This window comes from Hyperolius riggenbachi, chromosome 3 (assembly GCF_040937935.1).
Source record: "Hyperolius riggenbachi isolate aHypRig1 chromosome 3, aHypRig1.pri, whole genome shotgun sequence".
Classification (NCBI taxonomy): Eukaryota; Metazoa; Chordata; class Amphibia; order Anura; family Hyperoliidae; genus Hyperolius; species Hyperolius riggenbachi.
Window position 1 is genome coordinate 167,507,748 of NC_090648.1, and position 17,244 is coordinate 167,524,991.

General features: G+C 44.9%; 1 protein-coding gene across 8 annotated transcripts in view; it reads right to left on the minus strand.

Moving 5' to 3' along the window:
* FANCI (FA complementation group I) overlaps window positions 1–17,244 on the minus strand; it is a 104,049-nt gene that overhangs the window by 55,011 nt on the left and 31,794 nt on the right. For all 8 annotated transcript variants that reach the window (XM_068275207.1, XM_068275203.1, XM_068275204.1 and 5 more), the window contains 3 exons: window positions 6,721–6,778; window positions 6,518–6,559; window positions 4,345–4,468 (listed from right to left, as the gene is read on the minus strand). In XM_068275207.1, the coding sequence (XP_068131308.1) occupies window positions 4,345–4,468; window positions 6,518–6,559; window positions 6,721–6,778 (224 nt within the window). The remainder of the gene's footprint in view (window positions 1–4,344; window positions 4,469–6,517; window positions 6,560–6,720; window positions 6,779–17,244) is intronic.

Here is a 17,244-nt window from a genome sequence, read left to right on the forward strand (position 1 = left end):
ATAAGAAACAGGCCCTTATAGCACAACTAAGCTGCCTGTAAGATATCCAAATTACATGTTACTAGCTTCACTGGTGTCTTCCCGGAGCCTGTATTAATGTTAGTGGTGAGCACATCTACCCTCCTGTGATGTTATGTCACCAGGGGATCCTCCTCAACTCAGATATGCTTTGTTCTAAAGGGAACCCGAGGTGAGAGTGATATGGAATATGCCTATTTATTCACTTTTAAACAAAGCAAGTTGCCTGGCTGTCCCTCTGACCCTGCAACTATAAAGGTTTCTACACACCTTTCATGGATGTCGCCTGTCGGGGATCGAGCAGCTGAGGACATGTACTGTTGTTATGCGGAGGGGCAACGGAGTGGCACGTGCGTGACGTCATGTGGCGGGTGGGGGAGCAGTGTGCACAAAAGAATCAGCCCCTGCTGGGGGTGAGTTGACCCGCCAAGCGGATAGCTTGCGCATTGCGGGTCGAAGATCAGGACCCTCTGTACACACAGCTGATGTGGTTGTAACAGCTGCCTCAGTCGAGATTAGAGAAACACAGAATTGATTGCTATCCAGAGTATTTGTGTGTGTGTGTGTGTGTGTGTGTGTGTGTGTGTGTGTGTGTGTGTGTGTGTGTGTGTGTGTGTGTGTGTGTGTGTGTGTGTGTGTGTGTGTGTGTGTGTGTGTGTGTGTGTGTGTGTGTGTGTGTGTGTGTGTGTGTGTGTGTGTGTGTGTGTGTGTGTGTGTGTGTGTGTGTGTGTGTGTGTGTGTGTGTGTGTGTGTGTGTGTGTGTATATATATATATATATATATATATATATATATTAAAATATAACTTTTATTGTTAAAATTAAAATTGAATTTCCATATGTATTATTTACTAACTGAGGTAGGATTGACTCTCGTGATCAGATAATTGACAAATCTATATCCGATCACCCTACTCCTCACTAAGATTGCTAAAGTTCTATAAAGATTCCCTCCACCACAAATCCAACATGTTTCGGCCCCCTAATTGGAGCCGTCGTCAGGGAATAAAGGTGCTACGTGCTAGGGTGCTAAGTGCATAACATATCATATAACAATCACATCATATGGAAAACAAAAAATGAGAGCTTTGCTCTCTAGCTCAATTAGTCATCAAATGAGCTACATCCAAAGGCAGCCTTATATACTCTGCACTGGGGGGAGTGCATATGCAGATTCAATCCCTCCCACTCAGTTCTGGCTACCATTGGTTCATAAGCCTTTCAATCAGCATTACCTATTGCTGATTGGGCACTATATCTCATAACATAGTATCAAAAACATTATTTACAGATAAGTATGAGCTCCCAGATTCGCTACATCAAAGAAATACAAGTCTCTCATCAAATGCCATCTATCAACATATCTATATTTACTTCTGAAGTAGTAAAACGCCACACGCTGTCCTCTTTGCCATAGGGAATCATTGAGCGCCTCCCATTGGTCCTGCGCTCCTTAACCCGCCCCCCTCCCTTTTTCCCCCAATCGTAAACACCACTGGAGGATAACAGTAACAGGATTAGTCACGCATGTGTACGAGGTTTAATACTTTCAGTAATAGACCCTGAACGAGCATGCAGATCAGGTGCTCCGATTCAAGTCTGGCTGGATCAGCCACGTAATTGTTTCTGGTGTGTGATTCAGACACTACTGATGCCTGAAGATCAACATAACTGCAAAGTAACTGGTTTTTGTTTAAAAGGAAATAAAGATGGCAGCCTCCATATCACTCTCATCTTGGGTTTAAAGGATACCAGAGCCCAAAATGTTTGGAGAAACAAGTCTGGCTTACTGCTCAGGCCGGGCTGCGCGCATCCTAGAGCGCGTGTCCATGAGTGCACTGTGCATGACGTAGTGACGTCATACGCATGCGCAGTGTGTTCCCGGGCACAGGTGCACACTGTAGGACCCTTGCAGCCCGGCCGGCGCAGTAAGCCCGACCCTGCCGACTGGAAGAGGCTCCCCGGGGGGCTTTTAGGTGAACTACGGGGGCAGATAGGAGAACAGGGGAATATATATGCCTGCTCCACCCGTTTCTCCAAACATTTTGAGCTTTGCTATCCTTTAAATACTTAAGTACTAAGGAAACATGAGTAACACTGCTAAAAAAAAGCTGTGTTACGCTTATTTGATAACTTATTCCACTAGATCAGGTCCACTTTAACAACCCTGGCGTTATGATTATTTCTAGATTTAAGGTCTAAAAGTCGTGCAATTTATTTCACAAGCTTTTAGCCTAAAAACAAGAAAAAATACATACCACGGAGAGCTCTGAAGCAGCTCCTGCATATAACTCACTCAGGCATGGGGTTACCGCTCTGAGCTGCAGATATCCATCCCGAGCCTGACTCGGGATTACTGCTAAGGAGGTTTCTCCTCCCTTACCTCCTTCAATCCTGTCACGGTGGAGGAAGTCAACCAGCTGTTGGCAACTTCACCTGCCACTTCCTGCCCCCTAGATCCGGTCCCATCTGATTCTCTGCGCCCACATTTTTCTGATCTGGCCCCTTTCCTTACCCATCTGTTCAACCTCTCCTTCTCCACCGGCATCTTCCCCTCCATATTCAAACAGGCCACTGTGCTTCCCCTGCTAAAGAAATCTTCACTCGACCCTGCTCTGCCATCCAACTACCGCCCAATCTCTCTCCTCCCTTTTGCCTCAAAAATTCTTGAACGCCTGGCCCACCAACGCCTGACCAACTTCCTTAACTCCAACTCCCTTCTCAATCCCCTGCAGTCTGGTTTTCGCACAGCCCATTCTACAGAAACAGCCCTCACCAAAGTGGTAAACGACCTTGCCCTTGCCAAAGCCGAAGGTAAATACTCCATCCTGCTCCTCCTGGACCTCTCCTCGGCATTTGACACTGTCGACCACTCCCTCCTCCTCCACTCCCTGCAGCTAATGGGCATTCAGGACCTAGCCTTAGCCTGGATCTCCTCATACCTCTCCAACCGCTCCTTCACAACATTTTTCAATGGCTCCTCATCCACTCCTACACCCCTCTCAGTTGGTGTTCCTCAAGGTTCCGTCCTAGGACCACTACTGTTCTCACTCTATACTGCCTCAATTGGCAAAATCATCTCCTCCATGGGTTTCAATTATCACCTGTATGCCGACGACACCCAGATATATCTCCACACCCCAGATCTCTCCTCCTCTACCATGGACAAAGTCTCTGCCTGCCTCACATCCATTTCCTCCTGGATGGCTGCCAGGTACCTGAAGCTTAATTTGGACAAGACTGAGCTTCTAATATTCCCACCCCGCACAGCTGCACCCCTCCCAGATCTGCACGTCACTATTGAAAATACTACTATCCACCCTACCTCCCAAGCCCGCTGTCTAGGCGTTACTCTGGACTCTGAACTTTCCTTTACAGCCCACATCCAAGGTATTGCCAGATCCTGCAACTTCCACCTCCGCAACATCTCCAAGATCCGCTCCTACCTGTCCCCTGACACCACTAAACTCCTTATCCACGCCCTTGTCATCTCCCGCCTAGACTACTGCAATTCTCTTTTATCTGGCCTCCCCTCTAACCGTACTGACCCACTTAAATTGGTAATGAATGCGGCAGCCAAACTGATACATTCTTCTCACCGCAGCGCCTCTACAACTCCGCTCTGTAAAGCACTACACTGGCTCCCCATCAGCTTTAGGATCAATTTCAAAATCCTGTGCTTGGCCTACAAATCGGTGCACAAGACCTGCCCGACCTACATCGCTGATCTGGTCCACAGGCACATACCAGCCCGCCCCCTCCGATCCTCCAATGACCTGCGCCTAGTCGCACCACGCTTAACTCAGTCACACGCACGATTGCAGGACTTCACCAGGGCTGCCCCTACTCTCTGGAACTCTCTCCCACCAGCCGTCAGACTCGCCCCCACCTTTAATACCTTCAAACAAGCTCTCAAGACTCACCTCTTCACGCTCGCATACCCCTCTACACCAGCACCATAATATGTTCTGTTAGACCCCCTCTCAAAAGACGCACCTATTGTCTCCACCCCACCCTTTAGATTGTAAGCCTCTGGCAGGGCCCTCCTCCCTAATGTATCCAGCTTGATTATGCAATCTTCTCACAACCACCCCTCTTGTAGACTCGAACAGTCTCTATTTTGACCTATGACACTGTATTGTTATCAAATCATTTGCATGATCTTGTTTTGTTGTGAGTTTCCGTATGTTCTACCTGTATGTTAACCCATTTATTTATTGTGCAGCGCTGCGTAATATGTTGGCGCTTTAAAAATACAATAAATAATAATAATAATAATAATAATAATAATGTACAGCACACTGCATGAATCACAATGTGTTCTTACTTTAGCAGAAAGAAGAAGCAACTGATAAACCAAAGGAGGCATTTCTTGGAGGTCCAACTTAGACAGCAATCTTAACACCTTCTCCACAACAAACTGCAGCTCTTCCGAAGTGAGCAGAACATCCCTGAATAGAAACACACATGAATATGAAATTGTATCGAAGCAAACACTGAAAATACAACATTCTGTATACAACTAGGGATGGTCAATGAGATGCAAATCATTCTGAGATGATTCAGGATTGTGCAAATTCTGTATGCAAATGTATGCAGCTTGAAAATAGACCAATTGAATTCCACACTGTCCGGATTTGATTGGTGCGTAATCCTGCATCAACCCTGAACAATTTGCATCTTACTGATCATCCCTTTATACAATACTGCATTTTACATTGCTACATAATGCAGAATAAAAATGCACACTTGGGAAAATTAGTTACAATCACCATCCAGCCTCTGCATACGCACGTTTGTACAATTCTATCTTCAGTTGAAAACCACAGAGGAATCAAGCAAACCGTAGAATGTACAATTCTGATTGTAGAGACAGTAATCTAATCTTACGGTACATCTTTTTAGTATTAGGATCTACTGTATCCTAACAACCTGTTCAAAGTCAAATATCTTAACCCACACAATATATACATATTTATCTCAGTGTTCTCCCCAGAATTTTTTTTCTAGCCGGGTGGCATGAAAAAGTAGCCGGGTGGGGTGAGATGAGAAAATGCAGGACCGGTGCTTCTCTGCACAACTGCTTACAGCAGGAGAGGAAGTGAGCTGATGACAGTCTCACCAAAACCAGCCGGGTGGAGCGCCCGGCTAAAAGAGCTTGGGGAGAACACTGTATCTGGTGAGTTTTAACAAGCTTGCATGATCAAGAATTTATGGTCCATGGACAGTTGTTTGGCAGGAGTCTGGTCTGCTTTGTTGAGTGAGTGACAGAGAACAGAAATTAGGGTGGGGTAGAGCCCACCAGTGGAAACATGAAGAAGGGAAACGTGCAGTGGGTCAGGATAGAGTGTGGAACATACAGAAGAGAGATGCAAATTAAGGGGTAAAAGAGTGTGGAACATCATGATGGGAGACACACAGAAGGATAGCATTTAGTGTCAAACATAGGGAAGAAAGATACGGTAGAGGGGTGGAACATATGGAAGGGAGATGCAACAGAGGGGTAAAAGAGTATGATGGGCCACACACACAGAAGGATAGAATTTAGTGTGAAACATAGAGAAGGGAGGTACAACAGAGGGGTGGAACATAGGGAAGAGAGATACAATAGAGCGGAGGAACATAGGGAAGAGAATTGCAACAATGGGGGGGGGGGGGGCATAGGGAAGAAAGATACAACAGAGGGGTGGAACATAGAGAAGGGAGATACAACAGAGTAGTGGAACACAGGAAAGGGAGATACAACAAAGTGGTGAAACATAGGAAAGGGAGATACACAACCAAGTAGTTCAGAGTACTCAGCAAGCTCATGGTGAACCAGAACTCTTAGGAGTGTGTAAGGGGCCACAATGGACCTAAAAGCCCTCTTCATTTAATCTCCCTGGCGGTATTGACGGATATACACGTCAATACAAAATATGCTGTGAACACTCTCCTGCACTGTATGCTTGACCCTTGCTTGACACATTTTGGCAAATTACAGGAAAAAAAAAGGTTATGAAAATTAATTAGATCACTTTTTGCACATAAATCCTGGGGATACTGAATGCCAGGGAGGTTAATAAAATGCTATGGAAAACAAAGGATTGCTTTCTTAAAACAGAAAGAATTTGCGATAATTCAGGTTGGAGTGAGCTCCGAAATGCCTCCCAGTGCATCACTGCTGAAATATGCAAATTATCCTTTGTAGTCCCTGCAAGCTAGCCACACCTCCAGATCTGCTGGAATGAAATGATGTGTCAGCTTATTAAAATTATTCTGGCTCTGAAATTTTAATTAGCTGACACATCGTTGCATTCCAGCGGATCTGGAGGTGTGGCTAGCTTGCAGGGACAACAATGGATAATTTGCATATATTCAGCAGTGATGCACTGGGACACATCATGCTCACTCCCAACTGAATTATCTCAAATTCTTTCTGTTTTAAGAAAGCAATCTTTTGTTTTCCACAACCAAGTAGACGGGAGAGTGAGAATAAAGTTTGACAACCCTAATCTTACCTGAACATTGACGTAAGGAAAATTACACATTTTGGATCCCATCTAGTTAGTAAAACAGAAACAAGTCATTAAAATGCATGCATTTGCAATAGTACAGTAGCTTTAGAAAGTTTTCAAAGCGCTTTCACTTATTACACAACACTCAGTATACAGGAACGACAAACTAAAAGCAGAATTTTAAACCACTTTGTAAATACATTTACCGGCTAGAACAGAGACTGTTTATTATCTGCTTCTTACATTCTTCTCCTGTAAGTTCTCCTAAAAACAAAGAAAACATGGTATCATACGAAGGAGGAGACAAACATAGCAACAGTGCACAGAAAAAGTGGGATCAGCGCATCACTAGGCCGCCTCTGAATGGCCTCAGCTCAGAGATGCGCTGAGCCCCCCCAGGAACTACAAAACGCACCTTGAACCAAACAGAGGCTCTGCATATACACCAAAGAAAAACTAACAAGTGGGAGCAGCTGACCAGAATTAAATCAAACATAGCAAAGAAATGAACAGCGCTACTTAAAAACAGATGAATGCTTACCTGCAAAAAAGTGCAGACCCCACTCATGGGATACAAATACACAATGAGCACACATACAACCTGTCTACCACTTGGAGGATGTTAGTTTCCACTAACAGCTTGCAATGCAATTTGTTAGGTACTCGTCCCTCCCACTGTCGAGGCGCAGAAAAAGTGAGATCAGCGCATCACCAGGCCGCCTCTGAATGGCCTCAACTCAGAGATGCGCTGAGCCCCCCCAGGAACTACAAACGTACAAACATCCCACTTGTTCTGCGCAATTCTTAATTTTACTGGTAGCGCGCCCAGGCTATGCATATGCATAGGTAGGATTTAGTTAGTGTTAGGTCCCCTTTCATGGAGGAAAGACTTCTTCGACAGTGGGAGGGACGAGTACCTAACAAATTGCATTGCAAGCTGTTAGTGGAAACTAACATCCTCCAAGTGGTAGACAGGTTGTATGTGTGCTCATTGTGTATTTGTATCCCATGAGTGGGGTCTGCACTTTTTTGCAGGTAAGCATTCATCTGTTTTTAAGTAGCGCTGTTCATTTCTTTGCTATAGCAACAGTGCAAGGGGACAGAGGCACTCATTAATTAAGGTTCTTCAGAGCAGGAAAACAAGATATCAAACCCCAATTTACTATGTTAAAATTGATCAATTTGATAAAGCTGCAGCATACCTGCATTATGGATATCACTCCCATTTTATAATACTGGCAGGTACAGTATGAGGTGTTATGCTTAGCTTATACTAGCTGCAGATCCAAATCACATCTAAAATAGTCACAATGCTGAGCAGAAGTTCAGTCACATTGTAAAAATGTGAGGGATAAAATAGGAGAAGGGGTCAAAATTGGGCCATTGCCGACTATGTGGTATTATTAAAGAGAACCCGAGGTGGGTTTTAAGAAAGCTATTAGGACACAGAGGCTGGTTGTGCATACTATTACCAGCCTCTGTTACTATACCGTGACCCCCCCCCCCCCCCCCCACGCTCTGCTGCCCCCCCGGAAAAAAAACCCGTCGTGCTAGCGACATGCAGCGTGTTGCTAGCAGGTTGTTTACATCCAGAATGTCACTCTCCGTCGATCCCCCGCCTCATCTATAGCGCCGCTCCCCGTCTGTGTCCCTTCCCTCCAATCAGCTTACAGAGGCGGGGAGGGAAGGGACGCAGGTGGGAAGCGGAGCTATAGAAAAGGCGGGGGAGAGTGACATCCTGGATGTAAACAGCCGGCTAGCGACACACTGCATGTCATTAGCACGGCGGGTTTTTTTGGGGCGGGGGAGCACAACGCAGGGGGGCTGGGGGGACACAGTACAGGCTCAGAAGCTGGTGATAGTATGCACAACAAGCCTCTGTGTCCTAATAGCTTTCTTAAGACCCACCTCGGGTTCTTTTAAAGGAAACCAGAGACACTTTAAAGGACAACTGTAGTGAGAGGTATATATGGAGGCTGCCATATTTGTTTCCTTTTAAACAATGCCAGTTGCCTGGCAGCCTCGCTGATCTATTTGGCTGCAGTGGTGTCTGAATCACAACAGAAACAAGCATGCAGCTAATCTTCTCAGATCTGATAGTAATGTCAGGAACACCTGATTTGCTGCATGCTTGTTCAGGGTCTATGGCTAAAAGTATTAAAGCCAGATGATTGGCAGGATAGCCAGGAAAACCCCAGCTGCTTACCTGTAGCCGTGTTTCGGCGAGTCCTCCAGGATGGCTGCTGCTGAGATATTGCTTGTCCCTCCCCGAACGGAAACACCTGTAAGAGTAATCAATTTAAAAGAACCCGCCCTTATATAAGGACTCCTCCTCCCTCACCAACTCAGTTATTAAGAGTATATTACCTTTAACATAAATCAAACTTAGCAACTATATTACAATAGGGATGGGAACTCAGGAGCCATCCTGGAGGACTCGCCGAAACACGGCTACAGGTAAGCAGCTGGGGTTTTCTCCCATCGTCCTCCAGGATGGCTGCTGCTGAGACCAGCGAGAAAGTTTCATTAGGGAGGGATGATGGCTTGTAATACTTTCTTCCAAAAGAAACTCTGAACCTGGCTTGACAGTAGTTCAACTCTGTAGCGTTTCACAAAAGTTGTGTGTGACGACCAGGTAGCTGCTTTACATATCTGTTCCAGGCTTGCTCACGACCTCTCTGCCCAAGAGGCTGCCAAGGATAGAGTGGAATGTGTCGCAATTCTAGTATGGAATATTTCCTGCGATTCCCTGTAAGCCCAACCTATTAGCTCCTTAACCCGTCTAGCTATGGCGCTTCTTGATGCCTGCAACCCCTTTGAGGCTCCCATATATGATACAAATAAATGGCTAGATCTTCTCCACCGAGCTGTCCTTTCTAAATAAACTATGATAGCTCTTCTCACATTAATCTGTTTCACTGCTCCTCTAGCATCCTGCGGCTTGGGAGAAAAAGACGGTAAAACAATCTCCTGTGAATGATGAAAGAAGATGAAGAGATCTTTGGAAGATAGACTAGGTCAGGTCTGAACGCAATTCTGAATGAATAACCATATCAAAAGGACGTTAATGGATAGTGCCTGAATATCCCCAATTCTTCTAGCTGACGTTATTGCTACTTTTAATGTTAGATTCTTTAAAGGGGTCTGAGCAATAGGTTCAAATTTATCAGAAGTCAAGAAATTTAGAATTAAAGATGAATCCCAAGGGGGAACTAATTTCCCTGGCATTGGTCGAAAATTCGCTACTGAAAATAAGAGTTAACAAAACCCTTCTTAGACAATTGTGTATGAAGAAAACCCAATAAGGCCGATATGTGGACTCTTAGGGCGCTTACCTTCAGCCCCATATCAATTTCACTCTGTAAAAAATTCCCAAAATAATCTTAAGGTCCTCCGTCTGTATATTATTCCTTTCCTTTCAGGAAGAATATGCGTTCCGAATTTTGCATATTTCCTCGTTGTGGAAATCTTTCTGCAGTTAACTAAAGTAGATGCCACCTCTTTAGAAACCCAGTCTTAACCAGGATTCTTTCCTCAATGCCCAGGCTATCAACTTTTACATCTGGAGAGTAGGGTGAACATTTGACCCCTGAACTAACAGGTCTTGTCTTTCCCAGATGCCATGGGGCTTTCAGGACTAGAGACAACAGATAAGGAACCATGCCCTTCTCAGCCACCAGGGACCTATGAATATCACTGTTGCCCTTCAACCTCCATCTTTTTCAGCACCTTGGGAGTGAAGTTGAATGGTGGAAATGTGTAGAGGAGACCGCTCAGCCAGTCCACTAATAACTCATCCAATCTGTTCCCTGACACCGATGGGTGGAGAGAGCAGAAATCCTCCACCTTCGTATCAAAAAGGTAAACAGATCTGAACCCAACGCAAAGGCAAAACAGATCTGCAACACATGAAAAACATTTCAGACAAACGCCAAAGCAAAACCGATCTGAGACCAACGCCAAAGCGAAACCGATCTGAGACCAACGCCAAAGCGAAACCGATCTGAGACCAACGCATAAGCGAAACCGATCTGAGACCAACGCATAAGCGAAACCGATCTGAGACCAACGCATAAGCGAAACCGATCTGAGACCAACGCATAAGCGAAACCGATCTGAGACCAACGCATAAGCGAAACCGATCTGAGACCAACGCATAAGCGAAACCGATCTGAGACCAACGCATAAGCGAAACCGATCTGAGACCAACGCATAAGCGAAACCGATCTGAGACCAACGCATAAGCGAAACCGATCTGAGACCAACGCATAAGCGAAACCGATCTGAGACCAACGCATAAGCGAAACCGATCTGAGACCAACGCATAAGCGAAACCGATCTGAGACCAACGCATAAGCGAAACCGATCTGAGACCAACGCATAAGCGAAACCGATCTGAGACCAACGCATAAGCGAAACCGATCTGAGACCAACGCATAAGCGAAACCGATCTGAGACCAACGCATAAGCGAAACCGATCTGAGACCAACGCATAAGCGAAACCGATCTGAGACCAACGCATAAGCGAAACCGATCTGAGACCAACGCATAAGCGAAACCGATCTGAGACCAACGCATAAGCGAAACCGATCTGAGACCAACGCATAAGCGAAACCGATCTGAGACCAACGCATAAGCGAAACCGATCTGAGACCAACGCATAAGCGAAACCGATCTGAGACCAACGCATAAGCAAGACCGATCTGAGATCAACGCATAAGCGAAACAGATCTGAGACCAACGCATAAGCGAAACAGATCTGAGACCAATACAGATGCTAAACAGGTCTAGAACCAAAGCAAAATGCAAAATAGATCTGAAACAAATTCAAAGCTAAACAGATCTGACACCAATGCAAAAGCAAAACAGATCTGACACCAATGCAAATGCAAAACCAATCTGAACCAATGGAAATGCAAAGCAGATCTGACACCAATGCCAAAGCAAAACAGATCTGAACTAACGCAAATGCAAAACAGATCTGAACTAACGCAAATGCAAAACAGATTGGATACCAATGCAAAAGCAAAACATATTTGAACCAATGCAAATGCAAAACAGATCTGACACCAATGCAAAAGCCAACAGATCTGACACCAATGCAAATGCAAAACCAATCTGAACCAATGGAAATGCAAAGCAGATCTGACACCAATGCCAAAGCAAAACAGATCTGAACCAATGCAAATGCAACACAGATCGGATATCAATGCAAAAGCAAAACATATTTGAACCAATGCAAATGCAAAACAGGTCTGACACCAATGCAAAAGCCAAACAGATCTGACACCAATGTAAAAGCCAAACAGATCTGACACCAATGCAAATGCACAACAGATCTGACACCAATGCAAGCAGATCTGAACCAATGCAAGTGCAAAACAGATCTGAACCAATGCAAGCAGATCTGAACCAATGCAAGTGCAAAACAGATCTGAACCAATGCAAGTGCAAAACAGATCTGAACCAATGCAAGCAGATCTGAACCAATGCAAGCAGATCTGAACCAATGCAAAATGCAAAACAGATCTGAACCAATGCCAATGCAGAACAGATCTGACACCAATGCAAATGCAAAAATAGATCTGACACCAATGCAAATGCACAACAGATCTGAACCAATGCAAGTGCAAAACAGATCTGAACCAATGCAAGTGCAAAACAGATCTGAACCAATGCAAGTGCAAAACAGATCTGAACCAATGCAAGCAGATCTGAACTAATGCCAATGCAAAACAGATCTGAACCAATGCAAATGCAAAACAGATCTGAACCAATGCTAATGCAAAACAGATCTGAACTAATGCTAATGCAAAACAGATCTGAACCAATGCCAATGCAAAACAGATCTGAACTAATGCAAAACAGATCTGACACCAATGTAAATGCAAAACAGATCTGACACCAATGTAAATGCAAACCAGATCTGACACCAATGTAAATGCAAACCAGATCTGACACCAATGTAAATGCAAACCAGATCTGACACCAATGTAAATGTAAACCAGATCTGACACCAATGCAAATGCAAAACAGATCTGACCAATGCAAACATATCTGAACCAATGGAAATGCAAACAGATCTGACACAAATGCAAAAGCAAACAGATCTGACACAAATGTAAATGCGAAACAGTTCTGACAAATGCAAAACAGATCTGAACCAATGCCAATGCAAAACAGATCTGACACAAATGCAAATGCAAAACAGTTCTGAACCAATGCAAAACAGATCTGAACCAATGCCATTGCAAAACAGATCTGAAAGAAAAAGAACTCCTTGAAACTACCAGAGTTTCACTTCCTGAAAAGTTCTATTTCTCATTTACATAGATTGTCAATCACCCTCGCTCCAGTTCAGGCTTGACCAATCTTATTATAACCCTGGGGAAACATACTGCCGCAATGGCAACAATTCCCCTTCACTCATGCTTTGCACCCACTGTTACATTGCATGGGCACAGAGGATAAGGGAAAATATAAACCATACAAGGGAAACCACTAACAATCAATCATGTAAGTGCATATTCCTGCAAACAATCCTCAGTCTCTACAGCTAGTATAGGTTTACTGCAAACCTAACAATCAAAAATGGGAAACCAATAACTCCCTGAAACTGCTCAGGGATTCCTTATTACCCTGAAAGTTTCCATTAGCTGTTTATGTAAATTGTCAACCACGAGTTACCACAGATCTCGTGCAGGCTTGACAATTCTTTGTTATATTGCTGGGGAAGCCCAATGTTGCAGTAGCAACATTTCTAAGATATTAGCTTCTCCAACCCTATCCGATACCCCCTCTGTTTTGCATGCACTTAGCTTGCTAGGTTATAGAGGGAAAGGGAAAAGGTAAAACACAGGGGAAATCACACTGCAATCTCACCATAGGAGTGTATATTCCTGCAAAAAATGCACCATCAGTGCACTCACCTTGCTGCTGGAACAGGCTGGGATGCCTATTGTCTGTGATCCCATCTTCCAGCATAGTGGAGAACGTGAGGAGCAGTTCCATTTCTTATCATGTAATCTAATGTTACACTTTTGGCATCTCTATCTCTCAGGCTGTTGCAGTGCAAGTTTTGCAAAACCGTGAAAGAAGAGTCACTGCTCAGAAAACATTTTGCTAGAGGTATTTATAGATAGCAATCGTTTTCTCATATATGTACCTGTGCCAATTCCTCCGAGAGAGAGTCTCGGTCGGGCATCAGAGGCTGCTGTTGCGGAGGACTGCTTCTGCTCCATGGCAGCGTCGCTGGCGTCCCACGTGTAGAGAGCACGGAATTCGCGCTTCTCTTGGCTTCAGAAGACACCGCCCCACTTCCTGTCTTCATTGGCCAAACAGCGGCTAGCAGAAGTGACACCTGCGGGACCAGGAGATCCTATGTCATAACTTCTGACATCTCTAGCTGCTCTGTAACACATGGACGCAGCAAGAAGGGCGGTAATGGCGGTGATCCTTTTGGACAACCTGCAGCCAGGTAACATTCCGCCCCCACCGCACACAGGTTAAAACTGGGGCATCCTACTCACAGTTTCCACCGCCATCCAGGAAAAACCCCTGCCTGACAACATAGGCGCCCCAGGCCAACCTATGCCTTAAAACAAGAAAGGTCTACAGGTGTATCCTCAGGTGATGGAAAACAAACAAAAACTGAGTTGGTGAGGGAGGAGGAGTCCTTATATAAGGGCGGGTTCTTTTAAATTGATTACTCTTACAGGTGTTTCCGTTCGGGGAGGGACAAGCAATATCTCAGCAGCAGCCATCCTGGAGGACGATGGGAGAAAGTGGTATGGCTTAAAATGAAATAAATATGGCAGCCTCCATGTACCTCTCACTACAGTTGTTCTTTAAAGGATACCTGAAGCGAGAGGGATATGGAAGCTGCCATATTTATTTCCATTTAAACAAAACCAGTTGCCTGGCATTCCTGCTGATCTCCTGGCTACAGCAGAGTTTGAATCACACACCTGAAACAAGCATGCAGCTAACCTTGTCCGATTTTGTCAGAAACATCTAATCTGCATGTTCAGGGTCTATGGATAAAAGTATTAGAGGCAGAGGATCAGCAGGACAGCCAGTCAATCTGCATTGTTTAACCAGTTTGTCCTCCTTGACGTAGTTCTACGTCAAAGAGGACATGTGCGCTCCCGCGCCCGATGATCCCGGCCGCGGATTTGTTAGCCCAGGAATCAATGAATCGGGCCATGGTGCCCCGATCACTGATTCCTCTCTCCTGCAGAAAAAGCGACAGCTTCTCTCGGAAGCTTTGCTTTTTCTGACTCCTATGTCCCTCTGAGGGCCCGTTTCCACTATAGCGTTACGAAATCGCCGGCGAATCACCGCAGGCAAATCGCATGCGGGTGCGATTCTGCATGCGTTTTTTGCCGCGATTTCGCATGTGATTTCGCATAGGTAAGGCTGTATGCGATTTTAACCATGTCACTGCCTGTGTAAATTAACATGGGTACCTATGCGAAATCGCATGCGAAATCGCGGCAAAAAACGCATGGGGAAAACGCATGCGATTTCCCTATTAAATACATTGCGTGCGATTCGCCTGCATTCCACACGCAGGCGAATTCTGAGGCCCCTACCCTGCAGATTTTTTCTGCACAGAAAAACGTGCGGGGAAACGCACAAGTGGAAACAGTCCCATCCACTTGTACTGACTGTGCGAATCCGCATGCGTTGCCCGCATGCGGATTCGCGATAGTGGAAACGGGCCCTAAGCCAGGCATGGGCAAACTCGGCTCTCCAGCTGTTCCGGAACTACAAGTCCCACAATGCATTTGCCTTTATGAGTCATGACTGTGGCTGTCAGACTCCTGCAATGCATTGTGGGACTTGTAGTTCCTTAACAGCTGGAGGACCAAGTTTGCCCATGCCTGCTCTAAGCGTACATTGTACGCTTAGAGCAGGGGTCTCAAACTCGCGGCCCGCGGGCCATTTGCGGCCCTCGATACAATATTTTGTGGCCCGCGCCGGCAAAAGATTCCTTATAGTTTGCTTCAGTGCTTCCAAGTAATCCGCCGCATCCCCGCCGCTAAATGAGGGCTGCGAAGCCCCCAAATCGCCCGGGGGGCAATCCGCCGGCATCTCCTGGAAGGGGCAGAGCTTTCAGCTTCAGCTCTGCCCCTCCTGACGTCAATCGCGGCGTATCGCCGCCTCTGCCCGCCCCTCTCTGTGAAGGAAGAGTGAGAGGGGCGGGCAGAGGTGGCATGCGCCGCGATTGACGTCAGGAGGGGCAGAGCTGAAGCTGAAAGCTCTGCCCCCTGCAGGAAATGCCGGCGGATTGCCCCCCGGGCAATTTGGGGGCTCTGCAGCCCTCGTTTTGAGGCGGGAACACGGCGGATTACTTGTAATGGGAGCACTGAAGCGAACTATAAGGTAAAATAGGCAAAATAGTTCACTTCAGTGTGAATTTGATTTTGAAATCAAAATCAATGCAAGGGACCGGGGGGGGGGGGGGGGAGCTGCTGATTGATTGATTGATTCCCTTATGCGGCCCAGCCTCATCCTGACTTTGCCTCCTGCGGCCCCCAGGTAAATTGAGTTTGAGACCCCAGGCTTTGAGTGACGTCATGTAAACAAACTCAAAAAAAAAAGTAAAACTACATCTAAATGTAAAAAAAAAATTCAAATGCACATATATTTACCCCAAACAAATACTATTTACATCCCACCCTCCCAAAAATACACACAAAATGTTTACAATGGTTAATTTGCATATACTCAGCAGTGTTGCACTGGAAGACATCTCAAGCTCACTCCGACCTGAATTATCGCAAATTCTTTCTGTTTTAAGAAAGCAAACTTTTGTTTTTCTTAACATCTTAGTAAGGGGGCTTTTAGGACCATTGTAGTCCCTTACACACTCCAATGAGTTCTGGGTCACCATGAGCTTGCTGGTTGGTCTGTGCCTCTCGGTGTTGCAAGCCCTACTGCATAGAGCCAAATTAATCCATGCCATGCACTGATGAGGATCAAACAATCCGAAACAGTCTGTATGCATGTTGGATTATTATGGCTCTGTACAAATTAACAAGCTGAAACATCATTGCATTCCAGCGGTTCTGGAGGTGTGTTTAGCTTCTAAGGGTACAATGGTTAATTTGCATATATTCAGCAGTGTTGCACTGGGAGACATCTCAAGCTCACTCCGACCTGAATTATCGCAAATTCTTTCTGTTTTAAGAAAGCAAACTTTTGTTTTTCATAAAATGTTTAATAATTAAAAAAACAAAAAAAAACATTACAATTAAAAAAAACACAAATATTTACCTAAGGGTTTAAACTTTTTAAATATCTATGTAAAGATGAAATATTTCTATTTTTTTTTTTATTATAAGCTTGTAAATAGTGATGGATGCAAAACGGAAAAAATGCTCTTTTATTTCCAAATAAAATATTGTCGCCATACATTGTGATAGGGACATAATTTAAACGGTGAAATAACCGGGACGAATGGGCAAATACAATACGTGAGTTTTAATTATGGAGGCATTCGTTTTTTTTTCTTATTCTTATTGTTAAAATGCATTTACAGTAAGGTAGCTCTTTGCAAAATGTACCACCCAAAGAAAGCCTAATTGGTGGCGGAAAAAACAAGATATAGATCAGTTCATTGTGATAAGTAGCGATAAAGTTATAGGCTAATGAATGGGAGGTGAACATTGCTCGGATGTATAAAGTGAAAACGACCGAGGGCTTAAAGGAGTTCTGTGGGGGGT